The 19,406-nt window shown below is 50.7% G+C and overlaps 1 protein-coding gene across 4 annotated transcripts in view; it reads left to right on the top strand.

The window, feature by feature from the left end:
* The window catches only part of LOC126547602 (uncharacterized), a 460,580-nt gene that overhangs the window by 370,983 nt on the left and 70,191 nt on the right, over nucleotides 1-19,406 (top strand). For 3 of the 4 annotated variants that reach the window (XM_050195494.2, XM_050195493.2, XM_050195490.2), the window contains 2 exons: nucleotides 12,218-12,298; nucleotides 16,476-16,580. In XM_050195494.2, the coding sequence (XP_050051451.1) occupies nucleotides 12,218-12,298; nucleotides 16,476-16,580 (186 nt within the window). The remainder of the gene's footprint in view (nucleotides 1-12,217; nucleotides 12,299-16,475; nucleotides 16,581-19,406) is intronic. The other variant, XM_050195495.2, reaches the window with a different exon arrangement.

Below are 19,406 nucleotides of genomic sequence, written 5' to 3'. Positions count from 1 at the left end.
GATAACGAATCCCATGGCATCACATTTCAACTTAACGCAGTCTTATAGCAGCAGCTGCATGCAATTCGCCGTCGGGTAGAGAGAGAGAGAGAAGAAGGAAAGGCGGGACAGTTAACTAAAGTTTCGCCCGGTTGGCTACTTTTCACGTGGGGAAGCGGAAGGCAGACGCACCAAGTCCACTTACGACCTTAGGTATACATGAATCCAGCGCCGTATCGACACTCATCACTCACTAAGTTGAAAACTTTCTATGAGCCACTCGGCCCACATAAGCCTCTGTCACTATATTGGTGCGCTGTCTTCGCGAACAACGCCCAACAGTGTCACCCTCTAAGTACCCGGAACTCCACCAAGGTTGCCGAGAAGTTGGCGTATCTGAGGTCTGCTTGAGAGTTGCCGATCCACCACACCCGTTCGTCACGCGTGATCTGTGTGATGCATCAATGTAGCGCGATTTTCGAGTATGTTATATATCGCCTTCAGCCATCATCATCACTACGATCTTTTTCACTAAGTTTGTTTTTAAATAAATCATTACCTGACATTTGCTTTACGGAGGCTCGTTTCTTCTCCGAGCTCCTCCGGTGCACCCTTTGCCAGAACGAGCAGCTTCCTAAAAATTAATGACTTGGTATGGCTTGGTCGTGTTGCGGCTTAAGGTGGTGTTAGGGCAAGGAATCCACCATGCCCGTGGACGAGTACGTCCAGTAGTAGGAATGAAGGAAAAAGGGTTTATTGGCTTAGTTACGCGCCTCCAGTTGCGGAAGCCCACTCCATGCAGGAGCAAGTTAAACGTCCGAGTTCACATCAGGACCCTCGGCCCCACTGCACGAACCCGCCTCCGAAGCCCGATGGTATGGAATATGTGGCAGGATGGGAATCCACGGTCGGCGTCGTTCTTACGGTCGTCTTCCCTACGCGAGTCAACTAGGGAATCTGAAGACAGCCTAGCAGCAAATCACAATCGTTGAATCCGTTGCAATACCACGCCCATGCTATCGCAACGCTCTGCAGTAAACCCGCCTCCGAAGCCCGATGGTATGGAATATGCGGCAGGATGGGAATCCGCGGGGGTCGTTCATTAGTAGCATTTGATGTTGGCCTCCCTCGTCATTACTTCAGGCCGTTAGGTAGTGGTAGGGGTAGTGGCCTTTTGTGGACGCGTCAGCAGTCGGTGTCCACGCGGCGTTGACGTCTAGATAGGCGCTGAAGGATGGGTGGAGGTTTGCCTCGTTTGTGGTGCGACCACTTTGTAGTGTGTTGCGTACTCCAGGGTAGCGTATCGTACTGCTGCCGAATTGTAGCGACGCCTGCCTATCGAAGCTCGACCGACGTTACTATTGGGTAGCATGGCGTTGTCGGCGGGCTGCAGGCATCCGGTAGACCATGGCGACCGGGCAAGGACGAGACGATTTCTAGTGCGAAACTTGCACCGTTTATTGAAATGTTGATGAAAGATGATGAAAAGAGAACGAAGTGATCTAAAAGTACATTTCGGAGCGCCTTAAATAGGCTCTCTACAATCGTGGGAGGGATCTTGCTTCCGTCGACGTCACGTGACCGGCACAAAGTCGGATTGGCGGAAAGAGGGCCCAGCATCCGGTTATACCACGCCTCTGGTGGTACCGAGCCTCCTGGAATTGTAGACGCTTGTCCGTCTCTTGCGCGTTGCTGGTTCGTGGAAGTTCTCCTGTAGAGTTTGACCGTTCGAGGAAAGGGTCCCTCTAAAGTCGCACACACACACACAAAAGAGGCCTGTAAACACTGCGGGGCTTCCGCCAGACCGGAAGACACTCGAAATGGTCATGGCGAATCAGGAAGTCACGCTTCATTTCGACGAGGCATGGTGGGTGAAGGTAGGTGAGAGAAAGTCCTTTCTGCACGAGGGTGCGGGACGCCAACCATAGCAGGAGAAGTCACGCCTCATTTCGACGAGGCATGGTGAGAGAAGGTCGGGTGAAATTCCTTTCTGCACGTGGTGCCGGATGCCAACCGTAACAGGAGAAGTCACGCCTCATTTCGACGAGGCATGGTGAGAGAAGGTCGGGTGAAATTCCTTTCTGCACGTGGTGCCGGATGCCAACCGTAACAGGAGAAGTCACGCCTCATTTCAACAAGGCATGAAGAGAGAAGGTCGGGTGAAATTCCTTTCTGCACGTGGTGCCAGACGCCAACCGTAACAGCATCTCCGGCGGGGGAGGAAGATCCCGACGCGTAGGGGCCAGCAGCCACTGTGCGAGGGATCGGCGTTTCAATAGCAGAATTCGCCTTAGAGGTGAAGAACCCTTAATTCGTAGCTGGTAGATTCCTGGGAGTTGTCATCAGTCCTCATGGCGCTCTTGTGACTTTTCTCCCTGGTCCGGTCCGGTGAAATTGGTCTTGCAAGCAGGTCTCGCAACTTTTCGTCTCCTGTGTGGGCAAGTAATCAACCCAGAACAGTGCTGGACCCACAACCACAAAGCAGCGAGCACAAGGCCACCCTCCTCCAAGACACACCCGGCTTTAAAAAAAAGAAAACCCGCTACACCTTTCCCATTCCTTACGCGCTTCCTCCCCCCCTGAACACTAAAAACAGCCATTTCTTGAAAGCGTTAAGACGTGGTTGTCAAAATCAGCTAACAATCGACTACACTTCGGAAAAAAACGTATGAATGAACGTAAAAATGCCACGGAAACCCGGGTGAGCATGAGGCTTTCGTTACTTTAGGGACAACGACTCAAACCGTCTGCATTGTCGTTAAGCTTACCCTTCTTGTAGCGAATATCGAAGGCGTACAGTTGAAGAGCGAAGCTCCAGCGCAAAAGACGACCGTTTTTCGTAGACATGGACTGCAGCCATGTGAGGTTACAGTGGTCAGTCTCTATGGTGAACCTTGAACCAGCGATATAACAAGCTAGCTTCGGCACCGCCCATACTACGCAGCCGCATTCCTTTTCTGATGCACTGTATGCTTCCTCACGAACTGAAAGCTTTCTACTGGCGTACAGTACAGGGTGTTCGTTCTCGTCATCTCTCTTTTGACAGAGCACCACCCCCATACCCCTGTCGCTGGCATCACACTGAAGAATGAATGGCTTAGAGTAGTCGGGCACGTTCAACACTGGCTGACTTGTTAGTGCGTTCTTCAGCATACTAAAGCATTTTCTTTTGCGTCATCCCACTTTACCGTTTGTGGTTCTGTTTTTCTGAGAGCACCCGTTAAAGAACTCGCAATCTCGGGATAGCGCGGGATATATCTTTGGTACCCGCCAAGCCAAGGAATGACCTGATGTCCCGCTTGGTGCGTGGTTGCGGGAAGTTGTCTATTGCGGTCAGTTTAACCTCAGAAGGCCGACGATGACCTTGCCCTATTACATGACCTAGATAAGCTACCTCCGCGCGCCCTAATTGGCATTTGGGAGCCTTAACAGTTAAGTTGGCCTCTCGTAGACGACACAGCACGGTTCGCAGGTGTTGCATATGGTCGGCCCATGATGAAGAAAAGATTGCTATGTCATCGAGATACGGAAATGCAAAGTCCTCCATTCCTCATAGAACCTGGTCCATAAGGCTAGAGAAGCAATATGGCGCATTCTTCAATCCAAAGCTTAGGACTTTCGGCCGAAAAGTTCCCACCGGGGAAATAAACGCCGCAAGCCTGCTTGCCCTCTCGGTCAACGGAACCTGCCAGTACCCTCTGACTAAACGAGCGTAGAGATGAAATTAGCACTGCTCACTTTCTCAAGCCTTTCCTCGATATGCGGTATTGGATAAGTCTGGTCCTTCGTGATTAATTTGAGATTGCGGTATTAAATACATGGTCGCGGCTCCTTTCCTGGGACCTCAACTAAGATAAGAGGCGAGGTATAATCACTCTCTCCTGGCTCGATTACACCTAGCTCTAACATCTTGTTTATTTCAGCGGTCATGACTTCACGTTAACGAGGCGAAACGCGATAAGCTTTCGAACGAACTGGGTCCGACGAGGTTAACTCGATATCGTGAACGATCGCAGTGGTCCTGCCCAGTGTGTCCGAAAATATGTATTTAAATTCAAACATGAGTTCCCTCAGTTCGGCCCTTTGATTGGGATTCAACTCCGCCTGCTCTTCTAGCTTGTCAATGGTCTCGTGAAGGTCTTTTGCCTCCGTCACTGCTGTTAACTCCGGAAAGTCGACAGGCATCTCCTCAGGTTGGTTAAGGGACATGTTCACAATGGCCTCCCTCTGCCGGTATGGTTTAAGTAGATTGCTATGGTACACTTGTGGTGTCCTTCGTTTTCCCGGTACCGTGATTACGTAGTTTGTTTCATATAATTTCTGAATTATGTCAACCGGTCCTTCCCATTGAACCTCTAGTTTGTTTTTCAACGAGGGTTTCAGGATCATTACATTTTCCCCAACTTCAAAGTGTCGCGCGCGAGCCGTCCTGTCATAGTAATGCTTACCATTGCTTTGTGCCTTACGCATTTCCTTCCCTGCTAATTCTTGAGTAGTGTGCAGATGGTCCAACAGCTCTAGCACGTATGCCACAACCGAAGGATCGTCTGCCCGGGCTTCCCAGACTTCTCGAATAATGTGAAGAGGGGAGCGAAGGCAGCGTCCGTAAACGAGCTCTGAAGGTGAAAAACCTGTTGATTCGTGCGGTGCAGTTGGAAGCGCGAATATCGCTCCAGGCAAACAACTCTCACAATCGGCTTTATGCTCATAACAAAGGGCTCGCAAAAGCCGTTTCATGACTGAGTGGACTTCCTCTACCGCCTTTGACTGCGGGTGGCACACTGAGCTATGAATGATTTTCCTTTCCAGACCTTTCCAGAAACGTTGAAGTCAGTGCGCTCGTAAAGACGGATCCTTGACCTGACTAGATTTCTGCGGGAAGCCCTACTCACGCGAAGATAGACAAAAGCGCGTTGACGATCTCCGAGCTTAGTTCTTTGAGAGGCACTGCCTCGGGAAATTTTGTTGCGGGGCATAGTGCAGTAAGAATATGTCAATAGCCAGACTGCGTTGCGGGAAGTGGTCCTACTGTGTCTATTATGAGCCTGCGAAATGGCTCCGTGATAATGGGAACAAGTCTCATTGGCGCTTTGCCTTATCTCCGGGCTTGCCTATGCGTTGACAGGTGTCGCAGCTTATTACAAATGCTTCTACTTCTCGAAAGCAGCCGGGCCAGTAAAATTCCTGCAATAAGCGGTCCTTTGTTTTATGAATGCCCAGATGCCCTGTCCAAAAGCACCCGTGAACCAGCTGCAGGAGCTGCTCACGATAGGGATGCGGCACCACTAGTTGGTCGAACTGCACTCCCTTTCGACTGGTGTACTTCATATAGAGGACGCCTGCCCTCTTGAGGAACTTTACGTTCTGTTTGGCCACACCTTCTTTAGCGTCTGGCCTTAGGTTACGCAAGGTGGAATCTTTTTCCTGCTCAGCAATCAATGTGGCAGGGCTTACATTCAATAACTTTTGTCTGCATTCTGTCTCGCGAGACATTTCAGGCTTCGCTGCTTTCCTGACCTTTTCATTAGCTGGCGTACTTTCCGCATCATCCCCTGTAGGGCTGTCCTGTTCGGTACTGGTTGACGAATCCTCCGTCAAACCTGTTTCCTCCACCACTGGACACTCATACACTGCCTTGGCCGCGAGCTCCCGTGCCTTGGAACGAGTTAAGGCTTGCACTATCCCTTCACTAAACCCGATCCCCCTGCGACGCAGCAAATCCTCAGATTTGTTAGAAAACAAATATGGATACTCAGGCGGGAGATCTGCAGAGATGGCAGCTTCAGTGTCCAGTACTCCAAAAGGGCCTTCGATACAAATCTTGGCCACAGGGAGACAAACACTGGAGGTTTCCACGGCTTGCCTTATCCAAGAGAAGGTCGGGTGAAATTCCTTTCTGCACGTGGTGCCAGACGCCAACCGTAACAGGTGTTGAGACCTAACAGTAGGCATAGAGCACTGGGCTCGCTATAAAGAGATCCAAACTTCAGTTGCTGTTTCGGCCAGCACTTCTCCATTTGCTTTAAGTTGATTCTTTGGTGCCCTGTGAACGTCAGTATATTAGTAAAAGCGCAATAATGGCGAGACTCTGTGAAGCTTGGCTCGAGTTGACGCAACATATTAGCGCTTCATGCGTAATCTGCTAGGCTTGCTTTTGCGTCCCAATGAGCGTTTCGTTCGCGACAGATGATCACAGGTAGAAACATTCAATCGTTACGTGGTCAAGCGTGAAGGGCGAAGGGTGTTCTGAAAGAAGCGTGGGTAACTAAACTAACTCAAAAAGAAATGGACGAAATCGCAGATCTTAACAGAACGTTACAGCCCACCAATAAACCACCATTTACCACTGCCGTCCCAGCCAGGTGGCAGATGCGCGTATAGGGTTGCTGTATGACGCTGTATCCACACTTCGTGGATTATTTGCGCGTTTGCGTTGTCTATGGGCACACATGCGCAAGGAAACGAAATAAATGCGCGAGCGCGCCCACACGTCTCGCTTTCCAGCACTCCGACGCCTTGTCGGCACACCACACAGCGCAATATATTGGATAGCTGCCGGCCCCACGCGTGGAATCTCAGTTGCCCAGAGGATGCCATACTCAAGCCGATTTGGATTCCATCTCGGCGCAACATTTTCACGCCGGCCACGAAAAAGAAAAACAGAAGAAAGAGCGAAGGAAACAGTAATCCCGCGTATGGGGCACGGGCGTTATCGTCGTCCTCGGACGCTGCATCACCGAAAGCCCGGGGAATGGCATTTCCCCCCTTTTCGCGGCTTTCGTGTTGTTTTAGCGTGGAGGGGGAGACGACTACAAAAGAGGGCACGCCGCTCGCGGCCAACTGAGAGGCTCGAGCCATTCTTCGCGGATTTGGCGCTCCGAAAGCGCAGAAGAGGGCGCGGTGAGAAACAAAGAAGGCAGCGTTTTCGTATTCCAAGCTTGCGCGCGTTTCGAGCGCGTGTCTTCTTGTAGGGGAAACCGCGAGTAGAAGTTGTGGCGCCCCTTGGATAGGCGAACGCGGCTTTCTGCCTTTCTATTCCTTCCTCCACTCCCCACCCCCTACGCGCCGCCACTTTCTTTGAGGCGACGTGTCGGTTGCGGCATGGGTTCGGCTGCCCAGCATAAACGAGTCTTGGGGACGGACACTCGCCTGCAGCCGCCGTTCTTCGAGGGCCGTATATAAGAGGCTTAACGCAGAGGCAGTCAAACTCTGGCCCCGATGCACAATAAAAAAGAACAAAAAGAAAAAAAGGAAAAGAAATGGCGCGAGGATGAGAGAATCCCTTGTAGAGGGGCCATCACACGGCACCCCGGCATTCTTTTGTCCTCCACTCTCTCATGCAGTTCTCCTGCGCTTGCTGTTTACACTAATTGCTTTTTTTTTAAAGCTCGCTTTTTCTTCTTTTCTTTTTTTCATCTTTCCGTCAAGCACGCGACTGATCATGCTCTACGGTGGCCCTCTTGGTAACCACTGAAAGTGAGCTTCGTGTAGTTCACACTGTCCTCTGAAGCTCATTTCAGTCATCTCAAAAGCGCTGTCTTTGTCTGAAGTCTGGCTGACCGTGCGCGGTATCCGCATGATATTCCTGTGTGATGCTTGTATCTGCAAAGAGGCAGTGGCAAAAGCGTGGGCAAAACCCCACCATTTTTGTCCCCTCTCGACATCATTTGTTCCACGTTCATTTCGGGGCTTTTAGGATAGTTTCGTGCGTAAGCGACGAGAAAGCTCGACTTTCCGTATGATGATAAATAAATCAGACGTTCAAACGACAGTGGTTGTTTCATTCGGAATGCATATGGTACTGTTGGCCCGCGGCGCCTGTGAACACGGCATGCAGCTGACGAGCAAATTTACCTTGTCTCAGGTGGGACTTATAACTTGGCTACTTGAACGGCAGCGCATGTGCATATGCTGCACGGTGCCGCGTGAGGGGTATGCGGTAAGAGGCGTAACCTCAGCATACACGAGAGAAACGAAAACGAGTCCCAGTAGCGACAAGCCTGTGTACGAAATTGTTGATATGTCTGTGAATAATCTATCTGTCACATTTTGCGTTGTATCGGTCTCCTGGTCCGGATTCACAAAAGGCGCTTACGCTAGAATTTTTCGTAAGAGAACATTTCAGCCAACCCTGATGCTGGACATACTACTAACGGAAAAGGCTGGCCAATGACAAATAGCACTTACGAACGAAAGGCTTCGCGAATAAAGAGAATTGAATTGAAAAGCTAAGTGAGAGCTTCAGGCTATTCCGTGCCGTTTCAGTCTTGCTCACTTTGTGAAAAAGGGCCGAGGGACCATTGCAATTGAAGTAATTGAGAAAGCAGCTGCCAAAAGCCCAGAAACGGTATTACTGTGCTTTGTTTACTTCTTCTTTCTTTCTTTGTTTGTCTCACTGCCGTTGTAGTATACGTGCTATCGAGAGTTAAATAAAGCGAAATGGAAATAAAATTTCTGCTTCAACTTTGTTTGCACAATCTGAGTTTAGAAGCATGGTTATACTACGTAATCTGAAGAGCTAAGTAGCCTGTTACTATTTAGTCCACATGACACATGCTTTGCCGAGCTCCTCAAACGGCCTATTTGTGTCTCGTCTTCAAAAGCGTAATTACTGCCTGTTTCTGTCGCTCTCTCGACGATGTTCAAGCATAAATTCATTGAAACGTGTTCAGCAAGGTGTTTCGCGTTTCACCTCCGGTGCAGTGAAGAAATCCCAGGTCGGCGCTGACAGAAGTGGTACAAAGAAAACAGTACAGGACTTCGTGCACGGCATGAATATATTATGCGCTGGAAATATTGATGCATAATAACTTCTTAGTGTGTTCTGAAAACGACTATAGGTTGCGACGTTCTAAGTAGGCTATACCCCTTTTACAGTCAGCGCGGCTTGAATCATACGGAATCAGCACGATATGGACAGATGTGTACCAGAAAAAAAAAAGAAAAGAAGGAAGAAAGAAAGAGAGATGGTTGGAGAAGGGATGAACTTTCAGCTTCGAAAAATAAAATGTTCTGGTGACAGACATATGGCATGTACGGTACGTTATTATGCCGTTTCACCGCGCACTGCTACCGCGGCCCCACCAAGATGCACTTTGGCTGAGACCGTGGGTCAGTATAATGTTCTCACCATAGTTTAACTACTGCATTGGCGAGGTCAACGCCTTGTCCTGTAAAGTTCCACCTCCAGTGCATACAGCTCTAGCTCGTGCTAGTGTTGAGCGCAAGTGGGACCACAACTAAACAGAATACGCCTCGCTAGAATTTAGCCGCACATATAACCGAAAGTAATTTTCATAAAACTTTAGTCATACACAGCTTGCGCGCTCAGTCTTGAGCAGACAACCTGCTGCCGTAAACTTGTTAGCAGAGTTAGGACTCGTCGGAAGCATCCATGGCCATATTTTGCTGCCACTTCTGTAAAGGACCCCTCACCAGGTCTGGCCATTTTGAGCTGACAAGCGCAGAGCATACAATGCGTGACAACGATCGTGTCGGCAAAGTATTACATCGCTACGCGCCGCGGAAAGACCTGAAATTTCAAACCGAACGCTGTCTGCCCTTCTCCTCGCGGCCGCCGCGCTCCAGGCCGGAGGATGACGTACACCTGCTAGTGCGCCTACGTACACATGTTCGCGCAGGGACATCGCTCGTGGTGACACGTGACTTCGAGAATTATTCAAGCCAACATCTGTTATTTGTGTAATATATTTCTAGAATATACGAATTAAAGCTTAGAGAAATAATAAAACACACAGACCGAATGCCTGCATGTTCTTGGTTTACTTCGCACCGACGCAAGAGATATGTACTTTCGTTTCGTCTGCTTCTTCCCACGTTGTGCAGTCGCGCGCGCAGACACCGAAACTATGTCATTTTCTACCGTGTTCCAGTGCGGGATCATGCTCTGTGATCAGCTTGTGTCTGCCTCAGTATTCGTGTAGCACAGACTTATACCGCTAGTCAGGTGTCCTCGTGCACAGCGCGCCAAATCGTGTGCTGCGCGAAACGAGACAATCACAACAGCTCGCGCGTGACGCCGTAAGCGGAAGTGCGCCGCGCTCCAAAAAAAAAAAAAGAAAGCGAGGAGAGAAAAAGAAAATGAAGTGATGTATGCGTCACGCGGTCCTCGAGGTCCGGCATGGGAGAACGCAGGGAAGGAATTTCGCTTGCGGAGGCTAGACGGGGCAAGTGCAGAGAGCGTCTATCTTTGCGTGAAGCTCGTCTCCTGAAATCATGGGTTCGCAACACTGAAATATTTGTATCTCGGCTATTAATGAGCCGATTTGAAAAATGTTTGCGGCAGAACGCTCCCTAGAGGAAACGTAGCAAGTTGCAGCGTATAACCAAAATTTTTTATGGGGCCTGGTGAGGGGCCCATTAAGACTCATGTCCGCAAAATACAACGTTGTCTCCTTCTGCCTTACCATGAATGACAAAAAGTAAAAAAAAAGAAAGAAAGAAAATATGTTGCTGCAAGACCAGTTGTGTCTACGGTGTGAATGGCTTGTAAGCGCGTAATTACTGGTGGGTTAAGTATCGTCTTAAGGCGAACTACGAACTCTGTCCGCTGCTTGACGCTATCGAAAAGACATTAAACTTTGAGTTGTTATTTTTGCGAGGTTATAAACAGTATAAAGCCACAAATTTCTGACATCAAACTTGTTAGCTGTCTGCACGTCTGCCATCTCAGTGTACCGTGGTAAGGCATACGTGAATATATTTAAGGCACCGGCCGTCAGCCAGATGCGAGACATCGAAGTGCCTCAATATGTTTCGTGTTCTTGTGCTTACGTCCGTACTCACAAACTAAAACGACTAACAAAAATCTAACTCGCTGTCACTTTGCGCATGTGTTCGTACTTTGCATGACCGGAGCTCAAGCATACAAAGCAAGGAGAGCAATGCCGACAGCGTTCTAACACTGGAAAAGACGAAGGCGAAAATGAACGCATACGACAGACGGGCGCCCGTCTGTCGTATGCGTTTTTTTTTTTTCTTGTGTTCATCGTGCTTTGCGCTGTTAGAAAGCTGTCAGCGAGATGAACGAACTCGCCCTGATTAAGGTATTGAAAAGAATGTGTTAAATCCCTGAAAAACATCCTTGTGAGCTTATTTGTCCTTCGAATCTCGTGTAGTTCCTGTGGTGTGAATGGTTGGCGGCGTCATTCTTGCTGAAGAAGTACTATATCTCCTTCAAGGAGACGTAAAAATGCTCACGTATTCTAAATCATGTAGGCGTTGTCTTCTTAAATGTTGGCCATATCGCTTGCTCACTGATGAAAAGCGCACCAGTGCACCGACTTCAGCATCCAGCTACCTTAATATAAAGAATACTTAAACAACCGAAACGCTGCTCGAGTTGTCCTGACAATTAAGACTACTTGTTCACTTTTCCGAAGCATAAGCGCAATGCATGTCATCTTATGCCTTTATATATTTAGTTGGTTTTTTTATCTTGACGGCTTAGATAATTTCATTTTGCTATATGGAAAGTTATAAGATAACAAAAAAGAATTCTTTTTTCTGAAACTCGAGTAACTTACGAAATGCGTGACAGCAGAAAGAAGTTGGTCGTTTGTCTCAGGTTATGCTATGCGCTTTATAAGTTAAAAAAAAAACATGTAAGAAAATAAAAAGCAGTTAAGCAAGCTCGCGGAGCTACGGGAGGCCGAAAATCCTTCAAAGATACTCTCTTTTGGGTATGTATTGCTAGCTTTTGGCAAGGTTAGTGCTATAACTTAAGAAAACAAGAAAGCGAAACATGAATAATTGAGGATTTTCTTCAGTACGGTGCCGGTCGTCGCACAGAAGATCAAAAGTTCTTTTGTGCGATAGCAATATGGTATCATATACGATCTAAAGCGCACTTCTTTTTTAGAGACAGTGCAGCAGGTTACAATGTCACTCGATTCGCCCGTAAGCCATAACAGGCACCTGTGCTGTAGCACTAGCTCAACCAGAAATGGTGGCCCAAATCCGCAGTTCGCACAGGCTGCACATCGAAACTTAACGCTGCCTACTACGCTGCTCACTATTTCTGATTCTATGCTAGCGGTTGTTGAGCTGTCGGCCAGCTGGCGGTGCGCTTGTCACAGTGCATGTTCGACTGTCATAGTCGTACGCATGCGGCCGTATCTGTCTGTGAGCAGAAAAAGGAGGAAAAGAAAACAAGGTGGTTGAGGGAGGGGGGGTTGCGGTCGGCGCCGACACCGGTGTCCATGCCACGCGCTTCCAGGGGGACGTCGGCATCCCGGGACCACCGGGCGAGGACGGCGCCAAGGGTGACAAGGGAGAGCGGGGCCGCAGGGGAAAGAAGGTACGTGGCCCGCCACCATCGTGCGGGCCTCCAACCACGCAGGAGGCGCCGCCCGTTGCGCCGGTTGGGCTGTACAGCAGCTGTACCGCATTGGCACACCACCGAAGTGAGCAGAGTCTCGGCGGCACACGCAGCAGGGCAGCAGCGACTTCAACTCGAGTAACTCAGCGCCAGATGCACTGGCCTGACCCGCTTTTGAGCAATCGCGCGCACGCGGGCGTAAGAGCCACGCCTATGGCTACGCTCTGACGTTACTGTGCGCCCACTTGCATCGGCAGAAGCCACCCTGCTCGGCGCATTTGTGCTCGCTGGTTTGATTAGTTCCACGAGGTGCCATGCAGTGAGCCGTGCGATGCGCCCTTCTCCTAAATTTTGTTCAAACACAGTCTGCACTCCTCGGAGCACTGACGGCGCTGTACAGCTTCACCGACGCAGCGGCAGCACGCGCGCCCACGCGCGTTCTTCTCGAGACTATGCGTGCGTGTGTGTGGCTGTGTGCGTGAGAACGCTTGCTCTCTTCGTTAGCGTGAGTGGTACCAGTATACCATTCTGCCGCCTGACCTCCCGAGGTTTGTGGTTTTCGGTCCCGCATGTTGCACACCGGTCCTTTCTGCCAAGCATCCTTTATCGTTTCGCTTGACGCCCTTTTCTTTGCCGCCCATTTGAGCACTTCGTCGCGCTTTCAGGGTGGATCGCATATTTTGAGAAAAGCCCCAAAAAAAAGTAAACAGTAGAAAGATCTGTTGTTGCATTCGCATAAGAACGCCCAGGTACCCTATTGTGGGTAGGGGGGGGGGGGGGGGGAGCAGCTACACGCATGCTGCTCAGTCGTGCTCTTCGCGGCCAAATTTCGGGCCCGGAGGACGTCTCCGATATGATCGGCAAGCCCCGTGAGCCCCGAAAAGCGCGTCCAAGTGCGCCGCCTGCCGGCTTCGCATGCGCAGGAGAGCTGCGAGCCCGCCTTTATCGCCTGCTTGGTGTTTTCTCCTCTGCTTTCCGCGGGCCGCTGCTGCGTCCCGCCCCGTGTGCTCCCCTTGTGTGTGTGTGTGTGTGTCGTCGACCCCGCCCTCCCCAGACCTTCCCCCGACATATTTTTTTTGTTTCTGGGCTGACCAAATACTGACACCACAAAACAATTTCACCATCACCCGCAAACGTGCTCCCATCATCAACGAGGCTGCCCCGCCAGTCTCTTTCCAGGTGGGTTCAGTGACCAGTGTCCGTCCGCCTGCTCTGCACGCTCCCGTGCAGGTTGGCTCTCCTTTCTTCGGGAGAGCTTGAAGGAGCACTCTCGCGCAGGCGGTTTCAGGAGGCACGGCAACGCATTCCCGTTTCTCCCTTTATTTACTGCTTCCCCGAAGAGCGCACAAATCGAGCTGCCCTGACGCCGGCACTGCGCCCGTGCGTAGACACATGTCTCGCGCACCGAGCTGTGCCGCAGCGCACCGGCGAGGCGGCTGGCGCGAGGGCCGGCAGAGACGTCGTGTTGCCATCGAATCACGGGCGAAGTCTCGGCGAATGCGCTCTCGCGCCAGATCGCACTCACAGCGCGTCCAGGTCACAACGCAAGGCGGCCTGCGTGCGGACGTGAAGGCCTCCCCCTTTTCCAGGACCCCTGCGTGCCCAAAGACACGCGCTCTCCGATGCTGGGCGAATGATCAGTTAGGTTCGATTCGGCCAACTGATGAGCCCGTGTGCGAGATCGTGACGTGAACCGCGATAGACGGAGAGATAACGAGTTAAATACGAGGTAGAGGAGAGACAGGCACTAGTTAAGCGAGAGAGATTGCAGAATTGTCTTTTTTCAATGCCCGAACGAGTCACCGGATTTCACGTTGCCCCGTCACGTTGCCCCGAAAGAACGGATGTCGCCTCCCTGAAACCACTGGCGCCATTGAGAGCGAACACCTTCCACCCGCCGCGTTCTTAACGAAACAGAGCGTCCAGTTTTGAGGTAAGTTGCACTTTTCACTCTGGTCGCTCTTCTTTCTCTTTATTCTAAAGTGAAGACAAAAAAACAAGGGCCTGAGTTTTCTATCCCCCCTTGATTCTTGTTTTCCGTATACAGTTTCCGTTGCACTTCCTCCGCCTACATTGCGTTTACGTTTGGGTTGCCCCTTGTGTCGCTGTGCCGCACACTCATGTAACCCTGCCGTCGATTGAAACCCTGCTCTCTTTTATTTACTTATTTTACGCGACGCGGGCGTCGCACGCAGCCCGTTCTCGCTAATTACGTTAACCCTCTACCACTACTAACTCCACCGCCACGTTCCAGCGTGAACTGCTAACGGTAGGCGAGCTTAAACAGCGCCGAGTTTGCGTTGCAGCGTGTCTTTTTTCTTCTTCCTTTTGGCAAAAGTTTTCTTTTTTTTTCTTTTTGTGCTTCGTTTTTGTGGAAAGGCAATTTTACAATCTGGAAGCAGTCGTTCACTTTCGCGTGTTCTGTACATAACCGTCATCCTTAACCTGTGCGCAGAAAAGCGCCAAAAATGTTGGCATTCACATACGCCAGTCAGTTTCATACAATGAATTTGTCTTCGTAATCACATTTCGCAACACTGAAGACTGTGCGAATCTGTCATTGCGCATCGTCATCGCTCTTAGCTAATGCGGTTGAGCTTCGTCGCGCGACAATATAACCTTTATGAAGTGCACCCCAGCAGTCGATAAAGAGCCCAGGGGCCGCGCTTAAGCCTGTCACGCGAATAATTGCCATTTGAAGGCATCGCAGTGGCAAAATGAAAATCGTCGGTGTGACTGACAAGTGCTATTCATGCGCAATGCTGTTCAAATAACGCCGCTACGCTCTGCACATTCGGGCAGCAATCGCTTGTTACGCGATTGGTGCTATGGACTATTTCGCAGCGGCCCTTGGACTGTACCACGAAGTAAGACTAGACAGGAGTGACAATTGTTACGGGCACCAATCGCGACTTTGCTTTCAAAATAGAGTTGCGCAAGGAAAAGCGCTGAAAAAAAAACAGAAAAGAAATGACGCACGCCGCGCGATGACGTTGACATGTGACATCCGGGTGCGCGGGACTAGGCTTCCAGCGCTAAGACCAGTTTACCTCGCGTCTTTTCCGATACAACCTGGAGCCGACGAGACGCGGCTTACTAACGCATAGCGCGTTTGTGGCTCCTGTCTAATTTTGCGCCGTGGTCCGGCCTGTGGATGTAATGTGCACGCGCTCTGTGACCTGAGAGGGAGTCCGCAATAACCACCCGTGCATGTCAAGTGCAGGTGGTTCCTATCCGGCAAGCGGTAGTACTGCATGCATGAGATCCTTCACACGCACGCCAGACAATGGTCCGTTGAGCCACGACTGACCATGCAAAACACTCTCAGAGCACACATTCGGTTATTCCTGTCTTAATTCTTCAGGCGCAAGGGCGTAGATCATAAAGGTGATGTTGCCTTTGTCGATCCTGTTATCTCGTGAGCGAACAGACTAGTGCTTACGTCCACTTCTAATACGGCGCAGAGCAGTGGCATACATACTATGTGTAACTAACTGTACGAAGATGATAACGTCGGCTTTATTTCCGCAAGTTGGTCGATTACGCTGCAGCTGTGCCATGAACCGAAAGCGAATAACAGCTGCGCTATTACTGCAGCGAAAAGCCGTAGCCGTGCGCCATCAGTCACCCTGTTAGCTCTCATTTCTCAGACTTTTGCCTAGCAATAATACATCGGACAAAACATACCCGCGTTTTAAGTTCTGAAAGCGACGCCCTGCTCTGCCACAACTGTTTGGCAAGCAGCACGCCCACAAAAGTGAAATGAGCAGTTTCGCGCGCGTCCGCCGCCTGCCGTAGGCATAGAGGTCTGCCACAAGGCGGCCCGCGAGGGTGCGATAAGCGACGCGTGTGCGAAGCCGGCTCGGACCGGATAGCGCAGCCCGCGGCTCTGGCCGTTGCTGCTGCCAAGCAGAGCGGACGAATCTGTGCCACCTTTGTTTGCAAACTACGCGCGTGGCTGTCACGACAGACAGACTTTCTCACAATTTGCCCCTATACTTACAGAAAAAAAAATGAAGTGGGGGGAGGGAGAGAAAATAGCACGAGGAATGGACTGTGAGCTGTCGTCTGTTGCTGCCAGCAGTGTTGACTGACCGATGTTTTTGCGCCGCCTTTTCCACTCTTTCTATCTCCTCCCTTCTCTTTCTCCCCTTAGGGCAATGCCGGACGGGACGGCAGGTCCATCCGGGGCCTTCCTGGACAGAAAGGCGAGCCGGGGGCGAAGGGCATGAAGGGAGACTTCGGGCTGCCCGGACCGAGGGTACGTGGTCCACGCTCACTTTCCCACAGCTCCGTTCACTGCGGTATACTGTCATGTTAGCTCGAACCGGACCTTCTCACCGTCGTTTGCCACGTTTCGACGTGTTTTTCCCAAACTGTCGTGCGCCTCTTTTTTCTCCGGAAACCAACGCGGAAAAGAGAGGGACTTTCAAGAAAGCATTCTTAAAACTTATGAGCGCGTGACGAGAAAGTTGAGGCCCCACATTAACCGTCTAAGTTCTGCGGGACAGTACAGGAACGCGAATATTTTGCGCCGAAAGAGCTGATTTCTTTGGGATTGAATTATACCATTTCTTGAAAAAAAAGTTGCAGTTTCACCCGAAAGGCGAAGCATCGATTGCGATGCTTCGCCTTTCGCCTTCGTATAGTGGGCAGCTATACGAAGTAAGGATAGAAGTTTTGTTGACCGTATAAAATTGTAAACGTAGGCATACTAACTAAATTAACGAGCATGGTGTCACGCGCGCACAAGGAAACAAGAACACATCTCACTCGATTATCGCGGAAACTCGCTGCCAAACGCTTGAGTGATAAAGCGCGGCAGCAACAGCGAGCGAGTTGACATTCGTGCTGCGTCTCGCATCAACGCAAACTAAGCCGCGAAAACGGCGGACTCCATCCCCGTCGCAGATGGCTTTCAAGATACAGCTGGAGTAGAACGCCCCCCCCCCGTCCCTCCCCTCCCCCCGGCGCGGTCGGGGGTGAGCCGCGATCACCGGCTCACCCCCGAACGCTTTCACTGGCACATACGGCGTACGGCGACGATTTCATCGCCTTTGGGATTTATAGCGAACCTCACGGCGACGCGGATGCCGAAGGCAGAAGTGCGCATAGAGTGTCCATATAATTTTTATCGCAATAAAAAGTTATCGAAGCCGACCGACTATGGCTTAGAGATGTAAAATTTCATGAAATTTTGAGGCGCGTGAAAAAAAAATTGTTTATTTCATGTCTTTCTCAGAAAAATACGAAAAATTGGAAAAAAAGACAATTGCGCACTGAGCTATGAAAAACCCGACACATTTATTTCTCTAACACTGAAAAGAATATAATCGTTACATTATTGCATCACAAAAGTCCCAGCAGAGCTTCTAGGTTCAAAAGCTAGGCGCGATTTCGCGTCAAGGCATTTATTTCACATCAAAGCGTCAAGACCGACATTTGTATCAATCGGCCCGATTCATTTCCGCTTGACGCGTCAACGCTTCGCTGTGCAGCGGACGAAGCCTTCCGGAGATTGAGGTTCGAGTTCGCGTACACAAGTTCTTGCGCGCGATACCCTGAGAGCCTGTTGCGTAGCTTTGTGTGCACATTTCCAAACTCGGACCAGTTTCTTCCACATGCCGCAGCAGAAGGGGGAATCTGCAGTACGCGACAGGCGAGGGGGCTCAAGCGTTGGTTGAAGCAAAGTCCTTACCACTACGTGGATGGATCCAGGTGGTGGTGGTGATAAACATTTATTACTTGAGACTTATTTACAACACTACTTGTGAGGGCGCTCAGGAGCGCGTAGGGTGGCCGGGCGTTTGTGGCCCTCGGCGACCCTCAGAGCCCAGTCCCCCAGCCGTGTTTTGTCGGCTGGGTTGGAGCTAGACACCGCGGTCTCCCATCCCTCGACGTCGGTGAGTTGCCACTCAGAGGGTGGCTGGAGCTCAGGGCACATGAACATTATGTTATGGAAGTTGGCTCTAGGCGCGCCGCAGAGCGTACATTCCTGTCAATATAGGCCTGGGTGAACCAGGGCGAGAAAGGTGCTTGACAAGCTCCCAAACTCCTTCTTTTGACCAAACTTTTAGATACGTCGACAAAAGGCGCATCGCAACAGAATTCTGCGGGGAAGCTGTTTTTTTTTCCTTCAATTTTGTGGTTGAAAAAAACAAAATAAACCTGTTTTTTTTTTTCCTCGAAATTTTCAATGCTCTTTTTTTTTTTTCAACCGCCTACATCTCTACTATGGTGGTACGTTGATATGGTCTGTCAGCTCAAAAATGAATCACACTTAAACGTCCCCTTTATTGCCATAGCAATTATACGGATACTCCAGGCGCATTTTTGCCGTCGCCGTCGCCTTGATGTTCCGTATGCCGGGTCTGCCATCTGGCCATGACGTACACGGTACCGGCGCTGTCATTCGCTACGGCCCTCCGACTGACACGGCAGTCGTGCGACCATTTCCAGCAAGTTGGTATGCCCGGCGTGCGCTTCGACGCTGCATGCGGCGGATCCTGTTGAGAACCTGTTGAGTGCGGCTGCTGATGCGAACGGTCGTACGACGGATCGCACGCAAAATGGCACCATGTGTCTCGCGCTTAAAGTCTAAGAGCGATAAGTTGTCGCCACGCGCCGTATGCTGTATGTACTAGTGAAAGCGTGCGAGAGTGAGCCGATGATCGCGGCTCAGTCTCGCGCGCCCAAGGGAGGAAAGCGGGGAGGAAGCGCGCAGTCTTCTGTCGCGCGCTACGCTCCGGGGGGAGGGGAGGAAGGGAGGCGTTGTAGTTCAACAACAACTGCGTATGGCGCAGTCGCGCAGGCTGTATCTTGAAAGCGATCGGCTTTGGGGGCAGAGTCTAGGTGTGGCGACGGCTCCTAGCTTTGCGTGTGCTGTGTTCTCGCCGTTCAGTTTGCGTTGAAGCGATAGACAGCACGAAGGTCACTTCGCTCGATGCTACTGCTGCGTTTCCTCACGCCAGCGTTTTGACAAAGAGCGTCCGCGGTCCTCGACTGTGATGTGTGCATATTTGTCTGTGCGCGCTGACACCATGCTTGTTAATTTAGTTAGTAGGCAAGTGTTTAGAATATTATACGG

Source organism: Dermacentor andersoni, chromosome 1 (genome assembly GCF_023375885.2).
Source record: "Dermacentor andersoni chromosome 1, qqDerAnde1_hic_scaffold, whole genome shotgun sequence".
NCBI lineage: Eukaryota > Metazoa > Arthropoda > Arachnida > Ixodida > Ixodidae > Dermacentor > Dermacentor andersoni.
The sequence above is the reverse complement of the archived record's forward strand: the minus strand, read 5'-3'. Positions and strand labels throughout refer to the sequence as shown.